This window comes from Tetrao urogallus (assembly GCF_951394365.1).
Source record: "Tetrao urogallus genome assembly, chromosome: 6".
Taxonomy (NCBI): domain Eukaryota; kingdom Metazoa; phylum Chordata; class Aves; order Galliformes; family Phasianidae; genus Tetrao; species Tetrao urogallus.
Genome location: NC_136819.1, coordinates 12,087,808 through 12,115,308, shown reverse-complemented (window position 1 = coordinate 12,115,308; position 27,501 = coordinate 12,087,808). Strand labels below are relative to the sequence as shown.

At 39.2% G+C, this 27,501-nt stretch overlaps 1 protein-coding gene across 1 annotated transcript in view; it reads left to right on the top strand.

Moving 5' to 3' along the window:
* Positions 1–27,501, top strand: part of ABCC8 (ATP binding cassette subfamily C member 8) — a gene marked incomplete at both ends in the record, with an annotated part of 67,383 nt that overhangs the window by 12,626 nt on the left and 27,256 nt on the right. The window contains 12 exons of the mRNA XM_079537687.1: positions 5,287–5,451; positions 7,150–7,305; positions 10,171–10,305; positions 11,747–11,909; positions 13,533–13,573; positions 13,888–14,033; positions 18,229–18,331; positions 18,550–18,660; positions 20,349–20,424; positions 20,514–20,619; positions 25,052–25,087; positions 26,344–26,379. Coding sequence (XP_079393813.1) covers positions 5,287–5,451; positions 7,150–7,305; positions 10,171–10,305; positions 11,747–11,909; positions 13,533–13,573; positions 13,888–14,033; positions 18,229–18,331; positions 18,550–18,660; positions 20,349–20,424; positions 20,514–20,619; positions 25,052–25,087; positions 26,344–26,379 — 1,274 coding nt within the window. The remainder of the gene's footprint in view (positions 1–5,286; positions 5,452–7,149; positions 7,306–10,170; positions 10,306–11,746; positions 11,910–13,532; positions 13,574–13,887; positions 14,034–18,228; positions 18,332–18,549; positions 18,661–20,348; positions 20,425–20,513; positions 20,620–25,051; positions 25,088–26,343; positions 26,380–27,501) is intronic.

The following is a 27,501-nucleotide window of genomic DNA, read 5'->3' as shown; positions in this document are numbered from 1 at the left end:
AGTGGCAAAATGCTATGGAAGCTTTTAAGGTGCTTCTTGATAATTTGTTTGGAACACTTAAACGTCTCAGCTGAAATTATACCAAATATCTACAGGCTATCCTGTTTAATTTTCCTACTGAAATGCCTGCTAGTACTCCCCTGTTAAAATGCTCGTCTGGTAGATAGGCTCCTAGCGGAGTGTCATCCAGCTTTGATATTTTCACCACGTCTGGCTAAGTGTGGCCTCGTGGTTGTAATGTATACCACTGGGGGATCACATAGCAGCAGTGTTCACTGATGGTGATAGTCCGTGAGTGACCATTAGGAGTTCATTTTACCTTTGATTAAAAGGCTCCACCAAGGCTTTTTCTTCTGTTTCAGCCTGATTTATAATGTTGTTTTTCTGGTAAGAGCCTAATGACTTTTCTGACTGAAAACTGCTATCTCTGAATTAGATGAACTACCTTTTTAAAATGTACTAGGGTTTTCTATTTGAGCTGTTTGTAAATAGACTGGTGTGTTCAGGGAAATCTCTTACATATATATATGCACATTGCTAGTCAGCTGATCCTAGTCTGGAAAATCTACAGCTGCTCCACAGCTAGGGATATTATGTCTTTACTTGTAAAAAATCAGAAAAGAGAACCATGCCTTTTAAATTATTTGCTCCTGAGAGCTTCATAGCTGTAGGAAACAAACCATTTAAAACAACGTGTTATGAAAGTAAAGCTACTGGGAATAATTGCTTGTTTCTGATGTGCTGCTGCATTTGATGGATTTGGAGAGAATTTCCATGCGGTTGGACAGAATCAGACAAGCAAAGTAAGATGTGAGTGCAGTGGGGAGCATCTACTTAGCCATCACTTATCCTGATCTTTCTTCACTTGACCTAGTGTACTGGGGGGGTATTGCAGCAAACCTGTATCTTTCAAACAGAGGTTCTGTCTTGGAAACTGAAGGCAGAGAGATAAATCTTAAGATACATTTGCTCTGTCCTTCAGGTCCTTTGTGACAAATGAAAACTGCCACAGAGCTGGAGCTCTGAGATCATGTGGGTGTCACGGGTGGTATTAACTGCTTTAGTTTGTGCTACAGTTAGCCACGACAGCATCTTAAATTCTGTCACGTTCTTCATGTTTATTTATAACTCCAGTATCAATATTTATGGCCACCCCTGGAACGTTCCTGTGACACGAATTGGTCGGAGTGTTAAGCACTTCACACCAAAGAAGAGACTGTCAGAACAATAACCTTTATGTTTTGATGTTAGTGTCTTTTGTTTTGCAGCATTAGGATTGGTATTTGTACTGTGAGGAGTACCTGTTGACATAATAAATTGAAATGATACATTAAACCTACAGAATCATTATTTAAAAAGAAGGCATAGGAGTCAGTGTAGGAAAAGGCCCAACATTGACATTTAAGACTATTTTAGTCAAGGGACTGTAAATATTTGGAACAGTGGCCTTTTGCTTGGCCTTACTCTGGGCTGTGCCTGCTACAACTTTAGAAATTATGTTATCCTGAAGTTATCAGGCAGGTGGGATACTGAATGTCTCCAGAACCATTTTGTTTTTGAACAAAACACCTAATTAGTTCTATCTTATTCGTTTTTCAAAGTTATTTGCCATACATTGAAAAGGTTCAGCAGTTGTTCAGTTATTTCTTTATACTTCCCAGAGGCTTTGTGAGTGTGCTTAGACAGTTATTGTAGTTTAGTTACACAGGTGCTCAGTCATTGTAAACCGTCACAGCCTGATGGTGCACGTGAAACTGTGCATATCTTGGTGAATAATGTCTCTGTGTGTGATGTTTATATTTATATATATATGTGATATGTGTGTGTGTGTATGTGTACATCCTCCTTTTCTCTCAATTTGTATGCTAGAATAAAAAAATGAGAACTTTAATTTCCCTTTTCCTCCCTGCTTACCTATTATCTGATGTTTTAATGTGAATCAACATTAAGTCAAAGTGTCTTTGCTAGGAAAGTATGATTTGACAAAATGTATTCATGTAAAAAAATTTTTTTAAGTGAAAAAGTAGTATTAGCTGCAGTAATTAGCAGTATTTGTAGGTCAGCATTAAAATTGTACTGCCTTTGTCACTGCCTTTTGTATAATACACTGTAATCTGCAAGCTTTGTGGCTGTGATAACACTAACATGATAGCAAAGAGAAAGGGATGTCTTTGACGGCCGTAATCTTTCAGTATTGCAAACATGTATGTTGTTGTGTTGGATATGACTTTTACCCTGGGTGAGCCTGTGTTCAATTAAAAGGTAATTATGGAGAAGAACTGCAGAAATTATAGCTGATCTGTGAAAGGGCAGCTCAGAGGAAATATTGTCACAGTTACAAGTTAAGCTATGCTTGAGGACGTGTCACACATTTACATAACAAATGTAAATGATGCTGGGTTTATCCCAAATGTGTCTTTTTTTCTTTCTTCACCCAAACTGATGACTTACGCAGTTATATTCTACTTTGAGAATGCATGCAGTGAACAGGAAACAACAGGTGGCTCTTGGTCAGTTAAGTACTAGGTACAGTTTGTCCACCTTACGTGTGCCTTATGCTTAGGAGCATAGATATTAAAAAGTGTGAAAATAAATTGGAAGCATGTAATTGGCCATGGACTTGGCCACTTTATCAATTTCTCTTTTCCACTGTTAACGCTTTACAAATAACACAGGAGAAGACTTAGTTACACTTAAAATTTTCCAGATGTGGTACATTTTCTAAAAGTGGTACATTTCCAGCTAAATATTAAGTCCTAGGTTGTCTTATTTTTAAAAATTACAGCATGAAGAACTTATGTTCACTGTTTCATCTTGCAGGAGTCAAAGGCAAGTTAATCTGACACGAAAGGCTGAACTTGTAAGGTTATAAGTAATCTGGAAGAGTTTGCTCTTACTTCACCACAGACCTTCTGTAGTATATAATGCTGCTATTGCCTGTTTGAATTACTGTAGAAGTGACGGTCATTTATGGCTTAAAATCTATTTAAGTCACAAATAAATCCATAATTAAAAGTCTGTATCTGAACATAACTATTGGCATGTACTGTAATTGCTCAGAAAGTTTTACATCTGATAAAAATTGAAGGAAAAAAGCACATCCAGCAATTGCCTGTGTTTTCTTTGAATTGGAAGATTCTGTGTGTTTGAATGCTTTCTTGGAAGGCTTTTCCGAGTGCTGATGCCTTATTTTTAGTTCAGTGTTCCTATTCAAAACTGGTTGAAGACAAAGCACCTGGCTGAGCTGGAAATAAATTATTGAATTTGTTCCCTGTTTTCAAATATGGAATTTGATGCTGAAGGAAATTTTCCATGCTGTTGTAAGGTATTGCACTGTACGCTTGCTTAAAAGAATATGGCCATGAAGAAGCCTCCTGACATGAATAAGGAGCATTTGAGTCAACAATGACTTACTGAAATGGAATCATAATTACTAGCTTTGTGTCCAAGCCTTGGTTAGAATCTTAGTAGCTTGTAACAAATAAAACTATCTAGTCACATCTGTGCTGCATGGTGACAAAAAGTCCTTTGACTGGTGTCTACTTTGGCTAGTGTTCGAAGAGTCAACCACAATTCATTTTTAAGTGATCAGATGTTTATGGAGAATGACTCCTTGGTGTCAATAGATGACCTCCTGGACATCCCATGAGATGGTTAAGCTGTTGTGTGTGTGGATCAGGCTAGTTTCCTCTCTTGAGAAGGAATGGTGGAAGGCACTGTGTCAGGAAGCATGTGCTGGGTGTGTTCTTATGTGTCTGACAGAGTAATGCAAAGGATCTTTTCAAAAGCTATTTTGTTCATTAACTGGTTTACTTATTGCAAAGGCAAACATAGTTTTCTTTGCTTTTAAGACTATAAATTACCATAGTGGTGTCAAGGGGATAGATGGTGTGCTTGTTACATAATGGCAGGAACCATCATGGCTGTTGTAAGATGGAATAGAAAGAGATGGAAAAAGTGTCCTAGAGCTCTTCTTCTTCAGGCAAACGAAGTGACTTGTTGGGTTGCCATAGCTATAAGGCCTCACCCCTCCTTTCATATTTCTTGTTGACCCTGCACTCTTTTCCCCCTTTGATTTAATTCTGGTACCCATCACCCCATTCTTGACCCATAAGATAAAAAGGAAGCTAGCAGGTTATTTTTCCTGTGCTGTTTTTCTTGTTAGTGATTCAAATTGGCTCAGTGAAGGATCCCATAAGATCCCAGAGTAGTAAGCTACAGAAGCATGCAGCTTGGAGCAGCCTTGGTGCAATTAAAGGCAGAGAGATGTGCACTCCTCTTTCAGCTGGCTCAACATCATCTTGCAAAACCACAACTTTAAAACTAGGTTTAGCCTCTGTATTAATTTCTCAGGTGGGATTTTTATAAAGAGTTAACTGCAAGACACAAATCAGATGTATTAGTCAATGATTGTTTATGAAATGTGGTTTATGAAGTGTTACAGCAGTCTTAAAAGCTTTAACAGCACATAAACCGTCTAGACTAGAAATGTGCTCAGTGAGGAGTACAGCAGAAATGGAAATGATGAGGAAGCCTGCTAGGAGGAAATAGAAGAAGGCAGCTTCCTTCTTTTGCCTTTAATGGCAGCGTAAGCCAACGATCAATGTTTTGAAGGAACCAAGAGGAGGAAGAGGAAGGAAGAGACATTCTAGTTTCAGGGGGTCCTCAAAATGAGGCTGACTCTGAACTAGTTGTGCCACTGAGCGTGTCGAATAAATGCACTGTTTTCCCAGTGGATTGCAGACATGCTTCAAAATGCACTCTAGTGACCTCACAAACATCCTAGGAGATAGTGACCACAAATAAAATAAATAAGTTAGTGCTGAACAAACCTGTTAAATACCACAAACTGAGATAACGTGTGTATTTCCAGGAGTTGGAAGGATGTGTTTTACAGCAAGTGGAGAAGGTCAGTTTGGCGTTTGGTAACCTTAGATGTCAAAGTAGGGTGGCAAGTTTTTCTGAAGGGTGTTAACTAGTCCTTTCTGACAGCGGGCATTGCATTTCTTTAGCAAATGATGATACTGAGTTTCTCAAAACATCCTAGAATTTTGGAAGGATATCAGAAATCCTATGAATGTCACTTTGCATTTAAACAGAACTTACTGAGCTGGCAAATTGTATGACTGTCACCTTGAACTGTTAAATGGTGAGGTTTCAGGTCAGGTTGTAAGCACTTCCAAAGTAATAAACAACGGTTATCTGCTTGTTAATTAAGCAAAACTGATGAGTAAATTACAATTGCACCTGATTTCTAATTTTTTAACTTTTTTTTTTTTTTTTTAGACTAAAATTCTTGGTGTTTTCTTCATTTCATCTCAAGAGTTCCTGTCCAATGCATATGTTTTGGCTGTACTCCTGTTTTTTGCCCTACTGTTGCAAAGGACGTTTCTCCAAGCATCATACTATGTTGCTATTGAAACGGGAATCAACTTGAGAGGTGCAATACAGGTAGCCAATGTATCATGTGGCTTGTTTTCATGCAATCACATATATATTTGTAAATATATATTATATCTGTAGTAGTTCAGGTCAGGTAAGGCAACTGAAAGAATGCTCTCCCGAAATAAATTGAACATAGCCATTGCTGTTAGATTGCTTTAATTTCAACTGAGATTCTGCTTTTATTCTATATGATATTTTTCATACCCATTTATTATATTTGGTAGTATACATATAAATATACTTTGGACATAAGGGTAGATTGTGTTTACAATGCCTGGAGTAGCATGGGCCATGCCATCAAACTACTAGGTGCTGTGAAGTCTGTAATTACTGAACTTCAGATCAGTAAAATGGAGGCCTTGTAAAATGGAGTAACTGTGAACAGTCAGTCAAAGTTGTATATAATATACAAAAATCTGTGCCTGAAAGACGAGTAAGTGGGAGATTTAGGAGTTATATTACAGTGTGACACTTCCAATTGCACTGGCTGATATCTGTCCTTTGACATCTTGAAGGCCAACCCTATAAGTTACAGTGTTTATCCACTGAACTTCATAGACCCTCAGAGAGTCTTGATATAGGTGGACACTTTCAGTAGCAGCCTAATTATTTAATCCTCTTTTGATTGTGCACTTAGAAGCAGTTGTCAGCTGCCAGACTTCTGGATTACACCTATTGGTTTTCTTTTACTAGAGTGTAGTAGAAAATACCTGAAGAAATAAAAACTTAACTTAAAGCATACAAGGCACAAAACATATCAAGCAGAGGCAGGATAACTGACTGAAAAATATGCAGACTGCAGCAACTAGAAAATAGTAAAAGGGGAATTGCAAGAAAATAATGTTACATTCCCATCAATGTTGTTTAAGAAAATCTTCATTCTGTGCACTCGGATATTACACAGAAGCTCAAATAATGCCAACAGTCATACCATTCAGGCTGGAAAATGTTTAGGCATCATTTGAAGCAGCATAATTAATGTTAATGGCACTCTCCCAACCGGTATTTAGTGATAAATTCTTTTTTCTGTAATTTTTCAGTTTCTTTAGAGCTTTTGTCTCTTTGTTCCCCTGTATGGATCTACACCTGTTCCACATGCCCAGTATGACTTCATGCTTCATGGTGGATAGTTGGCACTCGATCAGAAGACATTTTCTGAGTCAACGTGCCACCTATCAGTAAAATTTCATGACTGTAAAGCATGATTGTGCAGCCTTTTAGCTAACAAGCTGGTAAAAATGCCCTTTCATTACTGTGTTATGTGGTTCATTTTGTTTGTGTGTTTATTCATAGTGCCTGGTTCTATACTAAGGTAACTCATTCAGTGTAGAATCAGACCTTACATTATTTGCCTGTGAATTAATGTTTGCTATGGGGCTAGGCTTTCTAGCCAAAATTTAAGAATATTCTCAGCTCTGAACCTGGAATATAGTTTCATTCTCTTAATGATCCCCAGGGGTGCAAAAAGGGAGTATTTAAGACAACAGTTATGTACCTAATTGTTCACTGTGCTTCCTGTGGGCAAGCAATAGGATTCTAGCTTAAAATTTTTAATCATAACACAAAAGGCAAAACTTAACCTGTTTACATTCAAGTTCCTGAGGATTTTGGTTCCTTGACATGCTGGATGGTGCCTGTGTTTTAATTTGAATTAGAAATCTTATTTTATATCTGTATGCTAACAGTATTTCATCTATCTTCCAGACAAAAATATACAATAAGATTATGCAGCTTTCAACTTCTAACATGTCTATGGGGGAGATGACTGCAGGCCAGATCTGTAATTTGGTTGCCATAGACACAAACCAGTTGATGTGGTTCTTTTTCCTCTGCCCTAACCTTTGGGCTATGCCAGTACAGGTGAGCATGTCTTTTTGTTATTAATGTACATAGATTTGTAATGATTGTTTGCTTTCGAATTTGAAATTGAAGCTTGAAAAAAGTCTTCATGCTGTTAATATCCATAGATGTTATAGATACCATAATCCATATCTGTGAGAGGACTGTAGGTATTTAAGATTTTATTAGGATCTTCATCTTGTCTGCTGCCAAGTATGTTGTGCATTTGTAACAAGGATTTATAATGTGCAGTAGCTTATATTATTCCTATTCTGTTGTTTATTATGTCTGAGGAGTTAACTGGAATATATTGCAATCATTTACCTTCTGAATCCCAGCAGAAGAGGCAAGAACGAGAAGCAGCAGTTGAAGAGAGGCTTGAGGATGCTTATTACTTGAAAGAAGCCCTCACTAGATTTGATCAGACCCTGGGAGCAAAAGGAGCCCCCTGTAAAGGCTTTTTCCCCTTCCATTTTATAAGCACTTGTGTTTGATTCCACTGGGATTATTTTAAAAAATCCTGTGCTTTCACATCTTTGGTTTATTGGCAGAGACAGTTTATAGAATTAATGAAATGATAACTTGTCTCTTTAAAAACGGGCCAGAAAGAAATTTCTGCTTATAAGTGCTTGCTGTCTTCAGTAATACAGTCACTACACAAGGATTTCTTTGATTTTTAAAAGTAATCAGAGGTATCACCAAGTTCATGGTGTATATCTCTGGCAGATAAGAGCTTTGGGATTCTGATGAAAGGTAAGCAAAGCATTTCATGACAGAATTGTAAAAAAAATATGATTGTTACCTTCTCAGGATTACTGATGAGAGCTTTCCCAGCTGACAGATACTGTCCTCTGCCAAATCAAATGTTACCACTTACTGCTTATTGTCAGCCTTGTAGTGTGTGTATGACAAGACTAGAAGCACTTGCATTAACATTTACAGATTTCAGTACTTTTCAGATCCTTCTATCCATGTACTTCTATTGAGAATATATTTTTGTTCCACACATGATAAATATATAGTCCTAGGGGAAAGTCTTTTTAGTATAAAAGAGAAAATTGAACTGAGGTCATGTTTAATCAGTTGAAAATGTATAAATTTTATTGCAAAGATTCTCCCTTTCAGTGGCCAAGTTAGAGAAGAATAAATCGAACTAACAACTCCCTCTGGATCCAGTAGCTAGAGAAGCTTTCCCCTTGTTTGTGAGAAGCTGAGCTTCTGTTTCTAGAATTAGTGTGTCCCGTAGTGACTGGAGTCCCAACCAGTGATGGGGTGGCAGTAAATCAAGATGTCACTCTTGCATGTAGACTTTGTATTTTTGAGCATCTACTGACCGTATGCTATTCAGTGCTTTCTTGTAATTTGAGTGCCTAGTTGTCAGCCTGTGGAGAATCAGTTGGGAATTAATATCTTGATCCCTGAAGACAATTCATGTTCTGGAGGGGAGCTCTTCCAGGACTATGGTATGCAGGTCCTTGCATGTGTTTGTTGGTTTCATACCCTCATGAAATCCCTGACTACACTTGGAAGCAGATTACTTGCTCACACTGTGACTCATTTTAAGATTTGCATTTAGTTCGTCTGCAGATAGGCATCAAAAGATGACTAAGAAAAACTGATTTATTCTCTGTGCACCTTGAATTGTTGTTCATTTGTTGAAGTGCTGATACGGGAGTGGGTGAAGTTTGTATGCTGTTCTTCTTCATGGAAGCACCCATTTGACATGAATATATATGGGAAATGATCAGCTTGTGACTGCTGAACTCTGGAATGATGGAAAATTGTGTTTCCATGTGGGTTATATGAGTATGCAAATATTGTAGGAGTCATAGATAATGGCTTATGGAAATTTCCAAATTATTATTTTTAATTAAAGGCAATGATGTACTCAGTTAAATTTCTATTACTGTGTCTTGTGATCTGACTAATTTATTAGCTATTACTATATTTTATGTAATAGAGTGTCAGTGCTTTAGATCATTCAGGAGTCAGACATTAGAATAGTGGTAATTAATGTGAGCAGCTTGTGCATCTCTTTCCAGAGAACAAGACTCTGGCTTGCTCTCCAAATCCTTATTTATCCAAAGACAACTTTTTTTCCCTAACCTTTTTTTAACAGTTTTTTTATCTGAATTGGGGATTCTGACTAATATGCCTATGATGTTACTTTTTTGGGTACTCCTCAGCAATAATCTCAAAAACACTGAAGGCAATTAACATTTAAAATATATCAGTTGCATTTTAATGGTATTGCATTTTAGTTTCTATAGTAAGCAAAGAATTATGAGAATTCTGCAGAGAAGGAAGGTGTTGTAGATTAGTGGGTTCCAATCATATTGGAAAAGGCAGATTCTTCCCTGGGTCTAAAAAGGCTTAAATGTCGAAGAAAGATGCTGTGTCATCTGGTCAGCTGAGAATATTTAGTAGGAAATGTAGTAAAGAAGGGAAGTAGCTTGATGTTTTACTTACAAGCATCTTAAAATAACTTTTGTATTTTATTTAAATATCTTAATGTTCTTATTTTTAAGTAAAAATGTTTTAGGTAGCTGTGGAAGTTGTTATAAAGGATATACAAATCTGCACATCTTTTTCTACTGTTCATCACATAGGGTCCATGAAAAGTTAAACTATGTAGCTAGCTGGAGTTTTCTAATTGTTTTGCAGTGTAAGATTAAAGTCAGAGAATCCACGAGCTGGGGAGAACTGCTCTAGGCATATTTGATCCTTTGACAGAATATTTGACTGATCAAACCGTGACAGTGATGCAGAATGTAGGATGTTTGGGGGTAGGACTGGCTGCAGTGCTGGTGGCTTGAGTGTGCTGCCTGTTTATCCAGCAAATGAAGTCAACCCAAGTCTTTCACTCACTTTCTTCTCTCCCAACAGATAATTGTAGGAGTTCTTCTCCTCTACTACCTTCTAGGAATCAGTGCCTTAATTGGAGCAGCAGTAATCATAGTACTTGCGCCTGTTCAGTACTTTGTAGCAACAAAACTCTCACAGGCCCAGAGAAGCACATTGGTAAGTGTCCTCACACTGGCATATGATATTAATATCACCACTGATCTTTATGCACTGGTCTGTGTTTAGAATTACAAAGCAGATGCTGTGAAATTAACCAAAAGCTGATTCTCAAACACTGTGCAGCGTTCAAGAATATGAAATGCAAGAACATGAAAAAATGACAAGGAGTAAAGATGCAATTTGTCTTTAGGTTTGTATTTTTTAACCAGTACATCTTTCCTTAACTGGAAAAAGTTAAGATTTTTCTGCCGTGCAAATATAAGTGATCAGTGATCACTGACTGAAATGACCTTGTGCAGCCGGATGATGTCCAAATAAATAAATCATGCAGGTTTATCTGTTCAAGAAAGTAGGAAAGCTGTATTCAACCTCAGGATGAAATGGATGTGGAAATCTATGGATGTAGCTTATTTAACACCTGAGGCCTGTCTCCCGCAGCGTGTTCCTCAGCTGGGGAATTTTGAGATCTGCTTAGTCATGAGTTGTGTCTTGGTTCCTATCTTGCCTGAGTTGCTTGTATCACTGCTGAGAAATTTGTCTTGTCCACCTTATTCAGAACATTTTCCCCATGTTTGATAACTGTTGCAATGCCAGGGAGGCCTTATGAACCTGTAATGATGCTGGACAGCAGGATGTAGTTGTTGAAATCTCTTCTGAAACAAATAATGTGTAATGAGAAACTTGTGTGCCTTCCTGTGAGGAATGTAATGCATCAACAGTATACACTTTCTAGTCATGTAGACAGCATTCATCCCTGTATCATCCAAGCAGAGAGTCAGCATCAGAAGTTCCTGCAAATGGGAAAAGAGTATGTTGTGGTTGGATTGTCTGTACTGTGCAGTGAAGTGCAGCACAAAAATCATTGAGCCTGCCTGAAAGCTGGAAGCAGAGTAATTACAGTGCATTGTAGTGCCAAAGCCAAGCAGCCCTGCTCAGAATCAGGGCTCCCTACAGAAACACAGCTTCTTGCTAATGCAGCCTGGCTGCTTTGAAGCCTGGCACCATTGTTTCCACTTCATGCTGATTTGGCAGTGCAGCGTGCCCAGTTGTAGCTTGTCTGCTTGTTCTGATCTCCTCTGTACGCATTCAGAGTGCCTGTTGAAAATCCAGCCAGTGTGCTTGTCAGATGAAGTCATGAGAGGGTACTAGTGATCAGAAAGCTTTCAGAAGAGTAAAATTTTCAGAACAAGGTATGTGAACTAGGGGTATAAGCCAATTGACTTCTCCTTCAAACTCTCACCTTTGGAAGGTGAGATTCCTAATCTTTGCAAAGAACAGCAGAACATCCAAATAAACAAAGTGTGTCCATAGATATAGCAAATAGTAGAGAATGCTTGACTGATTACAAGAGGCTGCATACAATTTTTGTGGTCCTTATGTTTAAGGGCCAGGTGCTTTAATTATGCTCTTGAAGTAAATGTGTATGCCAATGTTGCAGGAGTACTCCAATGAGAGACTGAAGAAGACAAATGAGATGCTCCGAGGCATTAAGCTCCTTAAACTCTATGCTTGGGAACACATCTTTCACAGCAGTGTGGAGGAAACCAGACAAAAAGAAATGACTAGCCTCAAGTCTTTTGCCCTTTATACCTCTATATCTAGTAAGTCTTTTTCATTCTTTATCCACTACTCAGCTAAAGGACAACTGCATTATTAGCTGTTAACGAGTTTGCTGTTTCTCTGTTGAGATCATTTTTGGTTGCTTTAGGCCCTGATCCCATACTCCTCACTTTCTATTTAGTCAGACGTTCCACTTCTTTAAGTAGTTTTTGCTTTGCTTGTACAGGAAATAAGCCTAAAATAGAGAGTCAAATCAAAGCTTCATAGCATTAGCTTTTCTAAAGAGCTTTTAAGGGAGAAGCATTTCAGAGGCTAGCTCAAGCCAGTACTATTCTTTCCTATAATATAACATTCAGATAGAAGCCTTTGTTGATGTTTATCTTTTTTTTTTCCCTCCTGCACAATCCAGTGATAGAAAATGCCTTTGTTTTGAAGCTCTAACAGGCAGTCAAGTCATGCTGAAGAACATTATTTTTATAATCTGCAACATATTAATGAATTGGAAACTTGAGCAGGAAGTATTCAAAGGCTACAAGCTACCTGTACTAATACCTTCTAGACTAATAAAGGAGAACCAATTACTTGGGAAAATAACTTCTGGTCTAGTTAGTGTCATTTGCTTACATTTGCCCAAAAGAGGCGCAGTTGTCTGACTTCTCTGCCAAGTGATCATGTGAGTAAGAGGGCAAGATCTTGATCTCACTGAATTCCGCTGATATTGAGATTTGCATTGACAAGAACCAGATTTTCTCTCTGGGGATCCTGAGCTCTCTGTGCTTGTAGGAGTGTTGTGTTGAAATGCTTCTGTTGCGTTTCAACATAAAGCATGAATGGATGGTTATTACTACACTGCTAACCCATATTCCTGCCCCATCTAAAAAAGACTCCTGTACACAAATGTTACTGGCTTGCTTCTCCCTCTTCATCTGTTAAATAAACTGTAAATGCTATGATGTATGAGTAGTTACAGTAAGAGAATCCAGGGCACTGAGACAAACGCTGTTACAGGAAAGGGGAGAACAGGTTATTTACCTTTTAACTCAAGTAACTCAAGGCCCATCTGAAATCAAAGCTCTACCATGCTTGGATGCTATTAGAACGTCTGTCAGTCTGCTGAGGATATTCATAATCAAAGTAGGAAGCCTGACAAAGCCAGTGTCATTATACCTAACCAAATGGCATAATCCACCTAGTTCCACTTTCTGTAGCATTTGTATGGAAGCATGAGGTCTTGTGCAAGTTCGCATCTGAAGTAGCCAGCCTCCATGGCAGCCCCAGTGGCATGACCTGCACAATCTCTCCTGGAACTCCCTTCCTTGCACTGTGAAGCACTCGGGCTGCTTGCCAGACCTCGTAACCAGCTCGGTCTTCCTGCTGGTGTCCCATGCCTGAACTGTATGAGTGAGTGGAGTGTGCTTTAAAATCCATACATTGTTCATCTCATCTAGATTGCACTGCTGGGTTCTGTGTAACTGAAGAGATTAGTTTTGTGGTAACTGGAGAAATAAACTGAAGGTATTTAGAAGAATTCTGTGCGTGGATAATTGTCGTTTTTCCCTATTTCAAACATGGAAAAAATCATTATAAAACAGCTAGTAGTATTTTAACATTTACTTTGTCTGAATGGAAATTGTCTAAACATTTCTACATGTTTTCCTTCACAGTCTTTATGAATGCAGCAATACCAATTGCAGCTGTGCTTATAGTAAGTATAGACTTCTCTAAGTAATGTTAATTGCAAACACATTTTCAAGTGTCAATGATGTAGAGATGAGGAAGAAGGAAAAGATGCAAACCTGACACATTTGCATTTCCACTGGGAGAGAATGGAAGATGTTCACTTTATGTCTGTGTCCAGAGGCAACAAGGAGTATGCAGCACTCTTCCAAACTGTTAAGAGGATATAAATAATGGTTCTTAAATAAGAGAGGGTAAACAGAATGCTTGTGGAATTTGAAGTCTTTGTGCTTTTTCCTTCTTTATGACTAAATACTGATGATAATGTCTATATCTTTGTAGACATTTGTGGTCCATGCTCATCTGACAAGAAAGGCTGACTTCTCTCCATCTGTGGCATTTGCCTCCCTCTCCCTGTTTCACATTCTCGTGTCTCCACTGTTCCTGCTCTCCAGTGTGGTTAGATCCACTGTCAAAGCATTAGTAAGGTGAGAACCATAAAATGAATACCTTTGCTTCCACTTCTTGGACTACAGCTCATTTTGCAATTGTAATTTTAGAAATAACACTGTGATTCTTTATCAGTGATCACTCTAAGTTGCTTCCTTACCTTGTGCCTTGCATAATGCCCTTGGCTGTAGCGTGCAGGCCAAGTTCTTCACTGGTACAATTGTCACAAACAATGTTTTGTGGTCTGCCATTACTAATTTATTGTGTAAAATAGGCTGAGCTGTGTTGATACCACATGTGACATACACGTGGTCACAAGAAAGGAGGTGAAAACTTACTGAGAGTGTGGTTCTGTCAACCACCCAATTGATTCCTCCTACATGAAGCATGTAGAAGATGATCACAGGAAAGCATGTGTTTCAGTGTGTGTCATTTAGGCTTTGCTCTCCCAACCACCTCTGCATGTTGGCCTGTTATTAGAGAGTTGCACTTAAAACAAGCAAACAAAACCAAAGCATAACACTGTGGACATAAAAGTGGCAATATTAGGTGTGGGAGTAAGCAAATGACAGAACATCTACTCTAGAGGGGATGAATTTTAACTCTATTATGAACTCACTAGCTTTAGCATTCAACACCTGAAATAATAACCAGTACTTGAGTCTTTTTCTCAGTAAAACGTGTTTACTAGTTTTCCGTTGATTATCAGCAGCTTGGTGTTTGAAACAACAACAAAAGTCCCAACTCCTGATACTTATCGTATTCAGTGAAGGACACTTTGGGCTTCTTACTTTATTACACTCCTTTGTGATCTCAAATATAGCTGTCTAAAATCTTGCCTGAAGTATTGGACAGATACTGGATACCAGCTCTAGCTTAATGGTCTTTGTGCCACTTTGGAGATGGAAAGGAGACTACAGCAGGAACGTGAGATTGCCCTCACTGTTTAAAAATTCCCTGACTGTGCGAAGTCACAGCTGTCTCCACTCTCTGAACAAGTGTGAAATCTGAGAGCATCAGCATCTGGCCTGAAATGTTTTGCAGGCACAGTGGTAGCCCCTTGAGCTGTGGCAAATTGTCATGCTAGGAGTGCAGCCAGCTAAGTATCTAGGGACTCATGCTGGTAATGGTCATTTATTTGGGTTTGTGGATGGATATTTTTTTTTTTGTCATTGAGTTCTGTGCCTGGTAATGCCACAAATCAGTGCTAAAATGATTAGTGTCAGCAAGTAGCAACCGCTAGCCAAGTTCATGAGTGATTCTTTAGTTATCTTTTTCCTGGCAGGCTATTGCCCTGCCGTTTACTGTGCAGGCAGGAGTCCCCAGTTAAAACTGTGCAGCAAAGTAGACAGGAAGCCTGTTTTCCTGGCTGTCTTTGTCTTAGTGGTTCACTTAGTGCTACAGAGTGCATTGCTCACCAGTGCTACTGGTGCTGCTCTGGATGTGACTTCTGCATTCCCCAACAATCAGTGCAGTTCATTGGAAGCAAATGCCAGATATTTTCAGCCCATACAAACACATGCTTACTTAAATATCTTGGTAAAACAGATGCTAGAGAGCTGTGTCTGAACTAATTGAGCACAAGTAATGTCTACTTGCTGTAACTGTGTCTTGCTGTTACACCTTGCTGCCTATAAGTAGCTGATCAATAAGATTTGATAAGGGTAATTAACTTCACGAAGCTATTACTTAGCTTTCATTAGGCTCAGATATTCTAATTGTGTTTAGCAAGTGTACAAAACAGCTTGTCCTGCAGTGGCAGAAAGGAATTGGCTGAGTGATGCAGAAAATGATCCAGGAGTGGAACAAGCCTGTGAAAAGATATTAAGAAATGTGTTACTGGCTTTGAATCTTGGGCATTTCACAGTCACTGCTTTGTTAATATTGGCTAGAATCTCTAATGCCAGATGCTCTTAAAGACAAGAATCTCCACAAATGAACTCAGATGTGTCATGTGACAAAAAGATAGCGGCCTAATTGCAAAACATCATCTTGGATCGTGGTTGACACCCGGGAGAACGGTGTGATTCACAGCAGTGGCAGAAGAGATTTAAAGCTTATGTTCCACATAAGGATACTGCAAAATTCCCAACTCAGGGGGCCGAGGTGTTCGCTCCTGGGTAAGAGAGAAAAACGCTGTAAAGTCTTTAAACAGCCAATTCATTTATTTCTTACATGTGAAGTCTTCAAGGACCAGTGTAGAGTTTTCTATCAAAAAAGGTCAAGTAGTGAGAGTGGCATTATGTATCTTACTGAGCTTAATATGAAACTGCTTTTTTAGTCAGCTGTGCAAATAACTGTGTTTTAATCAATATCTCGAGCGTGGAGCTTAAAAATAAGATTCCCAGTGGAGATATTGGAGTTCTGGTGAAATTGCTGTGTCAGCTGGAGCTCTGCAGAGAGCACAATTTCTTTGTTTTTATTCTTCATGAGTGTACAGTGGTGAGACACTCTGAAGTAGGAGTTGGTGCCTCTAAGATTTGCTCACAGCTGTTTGTCACTGTATGTCCTCAGTGATTGTCTTAGAAGCAGTAATACCAGATTTAAGAAAAACGTTAGGCAGGTTGCTTGTAGAGAAAAGTCTTGGTGTTTAGAGTACAGCAAACTTAATATAAAACCAATGGGCAGTGAGCACCAACAAAACTATCAAATAGCTTAATAAAGACATGGTCTTGTTTGGGTTCGTGATGCAAGGATATGTTTTCTGTCTTTTCTTCCTCCCTTCTTTGTCGTGAAGAGGATAAGCAGAGGTCTTTTGTATCTGCTCTTTTCAATTTCAGAGCAATTACTCAGATGTTAATGTATGCCTGTAAAGAGTTCACCTGCTGCTGAGTCCCAGTTCCATGTAGGTGGTGGCTAGACCATCGTTTTGGTCCATTTAAGAACATTTAAGGTGTTCTGTTTAACATCTTGTTCACTGAAAAAAGGGGCCTGGGCCATTCCTAGCCCTGTGTAAATATCTAGAGACAGGCTTATCACCTCTTCCTTTGAAGTAATAGGCCTTTACATTTAAGAAACTGTGGTCTAGCATTAGGCCTGAATTACTTATTATTCTTTTATTATTCCTTTTGTCCCATCCCAATTAGTTCCTCTTCCTCTCTTAAAACTCTTAGGTTGTAATACCTGTTGTACCCAAATCCACCCACTGTATCTCTCAGTACTCAGATAGCTGCAGTTATCCAAGTGAGCAGGTTGATAGAAAACCTATAGCACAACTTCTTCACTGGGCACTTCCCAGCTGAGCACAATCCCTGCTTGCAGGACACGTGCTGACTGTACAGGCAGCCAGACTTAGGTGATCTCCTAAAGCCTTTGTCCATGCACTGTTTTGGCACCTAGCAGAGTATCATAGTATCCTATGAGGCTCCTAGAAGAAACTTTCTTCCTTATGAAGAAAGAATCCCCAGTAGAGGAATGCAAAATAAATGCTGATTTTATTTATTTATTTATTTATTTATTTGTATATATATACATATTAGATTCGCATACCAACAGGTCAGAATTTAGGGCCTTCTTGTACCTTACAAATTTAGATACTGATTGCTAACTTATTTCCAGCCCCTTTACCATTAAGTTCACAGTTCAATCTGTGTAGGTTTAGAAATTCAATTTTCTTGTTTTATAAGAAGGTTAGACATAAATGTTACAGAGTCGGGCAAAGAGATCAAAATGATGTCATGATCTGTTAAATGCCATAATAAAGGCACACTGTCTCTTAAATAATTAAATGTTAAACTGCTTGGGAAAAGTTGGTGTGTTACTCTCTATCTTACCTACTGAACGCTCTTCTTTTTCACGTTACCTCATGCTATGCAGATTTCATGATTCTTAGTGCTTGTTTGGAAGAGCTGTCTGTGCACTGCTACAGTAATACAGCTAACAAATCCTACATCAGTACGTGGTTTCAAAACCAGCTACTGTTGGGGCTAGTCTTCATCACAACAAGTACCTGAAAAAATCTTGTGTAACCTCTCTGATGGCATCAGAAATTGAAAGGCCCGAGAAGCCTTTGCAGAAACCACTAGAAAGTCACAGCTCTTATAAAACAATCAAGCACATTTTCTCAGCTTTGGTGCAGTAATGTCTCACTGAATGTTTTCGTAGGCCTGTAACAAGGTGAAAACAAACCACACAACAGACAGTGATTGAAGTACAAGAAGGGATGCTCGTTGCAGTGGACAAAAGTGTTGTATTGAACCAGAGTTCAAGCTGTAATTCTGTTTTTCCTTTCAGTGTGCAGAAACTGAGTGAATTCCTGTCAAGTGATGAGATTGAAGAACATGATAAATGTCCAGAGCTAAGAAGTGCAGATGCTCAGAGCAAATATCAGGCAGTGGTGAGTAATAATGTTTAATTGCAGGTGAAATGACTAGAGTCACTTTTACCCAGAGTAACTTTTTTGCTTTTCTATCTCCTACAGGTTATTACTGCGATTATAAAAACTTGTTTCAGCACCCTCTAAAGTATAGGTGGCGACACACTTGCTGGTGCTTAGGATGCTTTGCTGGTGCTGCCACCAATTACTGTTATTTCTGCCTTTCTGTTTTTTCACAGCCACTCAAAGTGGTGAACCGCAAGAGGCCTGCCAGGGAGGAGTGGAACAATTACACCTCTCACACAAGAAGACCAATTAACATCACAGAACCGGATGATTTTTGTGTAAAGGTGATATGAAGGTCACTGTAATAACACTGTTACTATAGCACATGAACAGTCGCTTTTGAATTCCAGTAAGAGCTTCAAATTCAAGATCCAGTAATTGATCTGAAGCTGTCAGATGCTTGTACTCGTACCAAAGATCACCCTCCACCTTTCTTTTTTATGCCTTTTGATTTTAACCATTGCCTACTGACCTGTACGTTGTGATTGTGTACATCCTTCTGAATTTCACTCAGCAAATTTCTGTTTGTGATATTTAACGTCCTCTTTTCATTACAAGAATTTCTCACTTCTTTGAAGGCAAATTAAAATTGCTCATACCGGTTGGAAACTGATGCTCTTGATCAGCTATAGAATTGACCAGAATTAAGAAAAATCCTGATGGTTGTTACAGTGTTGATACTGTTTATTTAAGAAGTTGGCTATTACATTTGCATTTCTGTCACAAGAGAATGAGTAATTTTGGTTTAGTGGGACCAAGTATAATAATTGTTCAGTGCTTTCAGGGTTTTCTGGAGGCTGTCGACATCCTGCTTTAGTGCAGAAGCATGGGGGGTGGGGAGAGAGGATAATTAGATCAGATCAGCCTGGACTGATGACAAAGGAGTGGGACAGAGCAGTAGGCTCTGTGAGGAGCAATTTTAAGATCTTGTATGGAAGGTGAGGATCCATAATCTTTGGCTCCATCTGCTGTCATCGTTGTCACAGGCTGCACTGGGGTCAAGGAACTTCTGCAGCAAGTGCTTTCTGCAGCTCGTGCTCTAGAAAGGGCATTTTTTTGAGAGAGGACTCTCTGCCTGTTTTTGTTAATCTAGAGGGAGGAGCACTGTATTTTCTTTTGCTCATTTTTCAGGTTGTTTCCCGAGATGATACAGCCATCAAGGCTTTCTCCCCAGCAGAAATAAAATTTGGGGGTAGGGTACAAGTGTGCCATTTCACTCTTTTCCTGAATCAAAAATGTTGTACCTTACATTGCTGGAAGGCTCTGAGAGCTTCAGTGCTTCTGAAAAGTTAGAGAAGAAAATCCTGTAGAAGTACAGAGCTGTAAAATTGTCTCCTCTTTCCTGTTTTTCACAGTATCAGGTGGAAATCTCCAGCTAGAGTCCTGAACAGATTTGTTTCTTTTTATCTTTTTAAATGAAAATGTTGTTTATATCTAACAAAGCCTAGATTGTCTGAGAATCGTATCAGAAATATAAAGGAAACAACATCAGAAATGTAAAGGCAGCAACATCTAATTTCTGAGCACAGTTCTGCAGGTCTCCTCAGAATTTGGAATGCATAATTGCAGAATATGCTGCAGTGTGTCTAGGCTGACATTCAGTGCTCTGCAGAGAGCAAACCATGACCCTCTATGAAGCTTAGTCATGTTGGAATCATTTCACTTATTTTGTGTGCTCATCTAGCAAATAACAAAACAAACCCTAATAAGAAACTTTGTTATTCCCCTGGGAATTTTCCACAATTATCTTATTATTGTGCTTGCTTGAATTCAGAGATTGTAGCACAAGAGAATGCAAGCCTTTAGAAAATCAGTCACTTGAAAATGTTTCGAATGTTTCCTGTGTTGAGAAAAAGCTAACTCTGTTCTGATACTCAGTGTGATGAAACCAATGGATGTGTCTCTTCATTGAAAAAAGATGTCAGTCCTAAAGCTGGTTTTCTCTTTCTTATTTTGCTCTGTCTTGGTATAGATTACGAATGGGTTCTTCACTTGGACACCTGAAGGTCCTCCAGCATTGTCCAACATTGATATCCGAATCCCTCAAGGTACAAAATGACATCAAGTATACAGAGTAAGATGGTGTTCCATGAGCACTTGGAAAATCAGAAGCTTTATATGCTGCCTTCTCTTGCAGGTCAGCTAACGATGATTGTAGGACAAGTTGGCTGTGGTAAGTCATCTCTCTTGTTGGCCATACTTGGTGAGATGCAGAAGATCTCTGGCAACGTATCCTGGAGCAGGTAGTGCTATTTAAAAAATTGAACCTGAGTTGAATAGTAATGCACAAAAAGACCGACATCTGTCCCAGGAATCTGTGGAGTCAAGGATTTTGTAGGTGTAAAGTCCAGAGGAAAAACCTTGCCCTAATGGCAGGTGAGCACTTCAGAAAGAGCCCCTAGCTAGGATGAATCGTCATAGAATCATCATTATAGAATGGTTTGGGTTGGAAGGGATCTTTAAGATCATCTGCTTCCAACCCACTGTTGTCGACAGGGATACCTCTGTCTAGATCAGGTTGCTCAAAGCCCCGTTCAGCCTGGCCATCTCTATCCACCATAGAATCATAGAATCATAGAATCACCAAGGTTGGAAAAGACCTAAGAGATCATCCAGTCCAACCGTTCACCTATTCCCAATAGCTCCCACTAAACCATGTCCCTCAGCACAACATCCAGCCTTTCCTTGAACACCCCCAGGCTCGGTGACTCCACCACCTCCCTGGGCAGTCCATTCCAGTGCCTGACCACCCTTTCTGAAAAGTAATACTTCCTCATGTCCAGCCTGAATCTCCCCTGCCGTAGCTTGAAGCCATTCCCTCTGGTCCTATCACTAATGAGACGAGAGAAGAGGCCGACCCCCAGCTCACTACAGCCTCCCTTCAGGAAGTTATAGAGAGCAATGAGGTCTCCCCTGAGCCTCCTCTTCTCCAGGCTGAACATTCCCAGCTCCTTCAGCCTCTCCTCATATGGCCTGTGTTCCAGACCCCTCACCAGCTTTGTTGCCCTCCTCTGAACACGTTCCAGGGCCTCAATATCTTTCTTGCAGTGAGGGGCCCAAAACTGGACACAGTACTCGAGGTGTGGCCTCACTAGTGCTGAATATAGGGGAAAATGAATATTTTCCATATTTCCACCATGAAATAGGTGGACATTCTGCACTCCAGCAGTGTTAGCAACATCATACTTTTTAATTAGAAGTGATCAGCTGAAATATGCTGCTACAGAATGGCATTTCTGCTTTGAGGCCCTGAGCCTGGGACCTTGAATAGCGCTGTGAAGAGATAACAGCTCACCAGGAGATGTCTTGGGCTGCGCTTTTAGGTGTGTACTCCAGTGTAGCACAGGTTCAGTGCATAAGAAACTCAGAATGTTTTTATAAGTGGCAGCGACCTCAGGATAGTCCCCAGTTACATCCTGCTTATGCATTGCTTGATCTGACGAGAGGAAGATAGTCATGGCCTTCATTCCCAGCACAGCAGCTGTGCTCCAAAGCCAGATACAGTCTGTCCTGGGCTATACTTCTGACTGTGGCCTTGACCGTGAAAGGAGGAAACAGTGCCACAGTCCAACGGCTGTGCTGCCAGAGCTTGGTCTTGCACTCAATGACAGATTGCATCATGTATTGCAACTCCTAAGTATATTTTTTGATAATTGGTGCCATCTCTAGTTCATAATCTGACCAATGTGTGTGAACACTTTTGGCTTGTTTATATGAGGCTGTTTACTAGATTTGCTAGTTACACAGACTATGCTTTGCCTTTAGGGATGCAATTATTTGTAGGTAAACATTGACAAACTGCTGAGAGATCTGCAGTTTATAGCTAACCTGCTGTTACTTGTAGGTAAAGCTTGATGAACTGCGGGAGAATCTAAAGAAACAATTTTATTTTCAGCTGAACAGGAACAATTCAGTTGGAACTGAGTTGCAATACAACCCTAAGTCACTCTGATTGACAGAAGGCTATTGTTACTTAATGGTTTCTGTGCTGATTCTGTGAACTTGTTCTCACAAATTCCTGGAGTGTTTGTAAAGACATTATTTATATCTAGCCTTTGTGCTTATGCCAGTCACACTGCTCAGAACTACCAAATCCCTTGGTAGAACAAGGGGGGAAGGTTCCCTGTTTTATAGCTGTGGAAAATGAAACAGAGGAAGGGTGACCCTTCTGGCTTGTGAGGGTGTCAAGAACGGGAGCCGAAGTTGCAGAATATCCTTTAATGCAAATTTTGCTAAACAGAGTATAGCTAGGAAAAGCCTTATTGAGTGAACTAATTACGTTTCAGCAAGGCTGCAATTTTTTGTGTATGAGATTACATGAGTAAGAAGAGTAATTTGATTGTCTGATACTAAACTAAAGCAGATGACATGATGGTTCTGACCAGACTGTGTTTTTAAATAGCACTTGTTATGAAGTACATACTTCTAAACAGCATAAAGGTCAGAATCTGTTTTCATACCTTTTATATGTGTCAAAGTATCACAAGGTAAAATTCAGTTGTTATCACATTAGCCTGGCCATCTGTCCAACAAGCACAATGGGGCGTGCAGCTGAAAGAATCTTAGCACCGTAACTGCTGGCAACACTGGCACAGATTATTTTTTCAAGTCACCTTTCAGAGCTGCCGTCATGTGCAGTGGTAGAATCAGATTGATGGATGTAGTTGGTATAGGCTGTGCACCTGTGTGCTCCCTTAATTTGATAAGAAAACATTAATGCCTGAGCAGGTGTGTGCCATATCATCATAGATGCAAGGAGAGTGATCTTACCAAGTAATCACCGGGCTGTGTAGCCTTAGATGAAGCAACAGTGTGTCACCAAAATCATTAAGATCCTTGTTACAGTTCTTTCGTTGGGATGAAACAAACTCTTAGCTTCAGTCATTCATGTTACAGAACGGTCCTGCATTATTTCACTCCAAATTTCTGTCCCCTTCCTTTCCTCCAAGGTTGCAGCTATGGATGTGAAGGATATACCCTGCTGACATGTCACTCGGCGCCCAGGAAATCTGGGTGCTATTCCTGGCCCTTCCCTTGGTCTAATGGATGACCTTGTATAAATCTTCTTCCCTCCTCTGAGATTCCACGCTCTGTTGATAAAACAGGATTAACAGTATATCAACTTTATTTGCTTCCTATAAAATGGTTTATTTCAAAACCTTCAACTGTAATAACCTGTTACTGGAATAGGAATGAGCTAATCAGATGTGAGCATTGGCTCATTTTGTATTTTATTTTGTTGTTTGTATTGGATTGCATGCCAGGAATATCCAACTCATTACTGCCCATTTTCCAAAGCAGGCTGAGAACATGTGTGGCATGAATATATTATAGTGTGGTCAGAGATTATAAAAATAGAGAAGACATGATTACATTCTGAACAGATGGCAAATAGTATTGATTTGACTGGTTATTGAGTAAAAAATAGTGTACCCCATGCTGATTTCTTCTGGGCGGTATCTCACTTTAAGAAGCACCATTCCAATTCCAGGGAGCAGTCTGCAGTGTCTTTTTGGAAAAAGTAACATCAGAAGATGGAACTAAATGAGAAATAATGAGCACAGTGTTACATCATTTGTTCCTAAACAAGACATCTATACTCTCATGTGAGTCTTATAATGTGAGGGAGCTCATGGCTTCATTAAGGTTGTTTGCAGTGGATTTCTTCCTGCTGTACTCAATATGGAGCTGTCTCTTTGTTTTCGTCAAATGAAAGCACAGATGTGATTTTGATGGCTAAGAAGTACATCGATTTTTATAAACATGTTTTTGTTGGAACTTTCAGAAATGTCCAGACCCTTAATTTCATTTTATGTAACTTTGTACAGTGCTAGCTGTCTCTCAGATTCTACAGTAGACTGAATTCAGATACAGTCATTTTTTACTACGTATTCATTTTTCTAAATGTTTTTCAAGCCAGCCTCTTAAACTGCAGGTATAGTTCTCCTTCCTGCACACTTACAATCTAGTAACATTAGCCTGAAGCTTCCTTTAAAGCATGAAGAGCTCTGTTCTTCCTTGATTTTGTTCCTGTCGTCGAGCACAGATTTTTCACATTTTTTTCAGCGGAAGTGATTTTGCCTTCAGTAGTAAATCTGGTTGATCATTCAGTCAGACAGCCCTGCCCTTTCCGTCAGCATCTTTGCACATGCTCAGAAATCACAAAACACAAATCAGTTCATCCCTCAGACCTGCCCACGGTTGTTTCTGCAGAGGCATCCCCGAGGATAGCGCAGCTGCAGAGTGCAGCACAGTGCAAGTCATCTGCAGGTGGGATTTTGTTTTCATGCTGACCTCCAAAGGTGCATTTCCTGTCATGGAAAAATACAACATCACAAATTATCTGTTTGTTTTCCCTAAAAATGTAGTCTACTTAATGGATCTCTGTTCTCATCACACTACAGCTTCTCAGCTCTGGTGGCACCTCCAGGAAAGAATCAAGGTGAACTCACTTGTTGAGTCAAATTAAATGTTTGTAAGGAAAGAAAAGGTGCCAATTTTTTGGACTGCTGAAATCAAGTCAGTTTCTGCAGAAGGAACAGATGTTGCACTGCAGCTCTGTGATAAATACTGTTTGCAGTGTGTGCACTAAATGGAATTTAATAGCTTTCCTTTCTGGGGCAGATTGCTTTTGCTTACTTAAGTAAACAATTTTGCTTTCTGTTTGTGATGCAGCTGCACTTCTGACAGCGAGATGGGGGAAGATATCAGGTATGGTCTCACATACGCGTGTTGCTCTTCTGACTGAATTCATCACAGCAGGAGGAACCAAAGATTCCTAAAATCCCACTTCAGATTTTCTGAGTCGGGATTCTAAAACTCATCAAAACTTTCATTGCTTTACAATGCAGTTTTTTAAACCACCAATATGACTCATGAAAATAGGAGTTGGGTTTCCTTTGTGAAAATGTTTCCATTTTCTGAAAATCATATCCTAACTTTTCTGCATGTTTTTGAAAATCTCACTCTTGGTCATCAGGTAATTTCCTAATGCTGCACTTGAGAATATAGTATCAAGTGTTGTTTTAAAGGTTTTATTTATTAAAGCAAATTCTCCTCTTTACCCTTCTCTTCATTGTTTGCATCCTGTCCTGAGTTCATTTTCACACTAGCATTCCTCAGACACACACAAAACGGGAAGTCTGAGAAGCTGCAGATCAGTCCATCTGTTGGCAAGGGATACTTGGGTGGAAATTATTTCTACCTGATTGACATAGCTCAGCTTATATTTTGGGAATGCTTAGCAACTTATTAGAGAGCAAATTCTTTTGATGTTTTTCTGTCATTTTCACATGGTGCACCAACCTAAATCTCATGGCTAAAGGGTACTTGGAAATCTTGTAGCTCTTTCTGCATAAGTGAGACAATTTTTGGGATGAATAAAAGTGAAACCATTTGAACTCATTAGGGTACAAAAGAAATACGATCAGAATTAGACATTTACAGGTTTGAAACTGTTGAAGAGGTACAACCAAGTAAGGTAACACACAAAGCTGTGTAAGTAAGTACATTAAAACTGTATGTATTGTGTAAGTACATTAAAAAAGCCATGAAAGGTTATATGAAGCAATTGCCTACTTTATCATAGATTCTGCGAGTCCCTGCCGTGTTGGCTATAAGCTGTAGGAATATGTGTAGTGGCTTTGTTGCACTGGCATCTCATAGAATGCTTCTGGTGCTCTCAGAACAGAGGTGGGTTGTGGTTTTTTTTGAGCTAAAATTGTGTGAGATCTTGAGCATTAGCTCACAGGTGTTGAAATACTTTGTGCAGTGTTGTTTAATGCTTGTCAAAACTGGAGCTTTAACCATACCAGCTTTAGGTCTATATGACTCTAGCATAGTTAAGAGAGTAGTTAAATTGTTGTGTTTTTAGTTACAATGTAGAGATAGCACCCTAAGGCATTTTTGGATTGTCTAAAATTATTGAATTGAAAATAATTATAACAATCTGTATCTGTTTCTTGCAGCCCAGAGAAAGAATCTCCTGTCGAAATGGAATTCAGGTACAGCACTTTAAAAACTGAACGGTAATAGGCTTCAGAAGTGATTGCTATTAATGAACTGTTCTTCTTTAGAAGCCAAACATGTCTGTATGCAACCACCACACTACTAGCAATGACCTCACCATTCAGTAATGGCAAAAGCATTTGTTCCTTAATAATCAGGGTGTTCAGCATGAAAATGTTCCATATCCTAGCATCAGGCTGAAAATAATGGAAGCATATTTTTTTCTTTATGTAGATGCAACAGTAATATAGGAACAGGGTATGTTTTGCTCGTGTCTGGAGAATGCTCAGTTTTGAGTTAATGCTAGAAATTCCTGAACTGTGCAAAATAACGGTGATAAAATTGTAGTCATCAATCCAATGCACACAAAAAAATCTTCCACTGTGTAATATTTCCTCTTGCATTATAATTCAATTTAACTTCCATTATAACTGCATTTTTGTTTCCTTTAAAAATCACCATCATTTTAAACTTGTTGATGCTTGCTAGAGCACTGAGGTTCTTGCATGAATGTCCAATAACTAATCTTATTTTCAGTTCTGAGCCTACTGGACTTAGCAAGATGATGTGTGAGGGTAGATAGATAAGTAGCTTCAGACAGTCCTGACAGTGTTGTCACTCTGTTACTAAATTAACGAACAGAGTTGATCTCGTGAAAAAAGTCCTCTCCAGGGTGACCAGGGAGGGTTTCCCTGATTATTCTAAGGTTGGGTTTTGCTGTTTGCATCCTTGTGATCGTTAAGAGGCTATGCTCAGCATATCATGTATTATCAGAGGAGAAATATTACACTCCACTGATGAAAATATGATTGTTTATGCAGTCCTGTGAGGTAGGAGGCAATTAATTCCACCTACAAAAATAAATTCCTTCTAAGTTTTTGTCTGCTAAGCCATTTGTTGGCCGGCCATAAGTCTTCCAAGCATGAAATATTAGGTAGAATCAAGGCAGCTTTTCAGAGAAAAAACCTTGCACGCTCCATTTCAGAATATTTTGTTCTCTGAATTCGTGCCTCTGTTTATCTCACAGTTTCAGTAAGTTCTTTTTACTGTGTGCTCACTGTGAGAAACACTGAAGACACACTGTACATTCCTTGTACAATCAAGCTCCCTTCTCATGT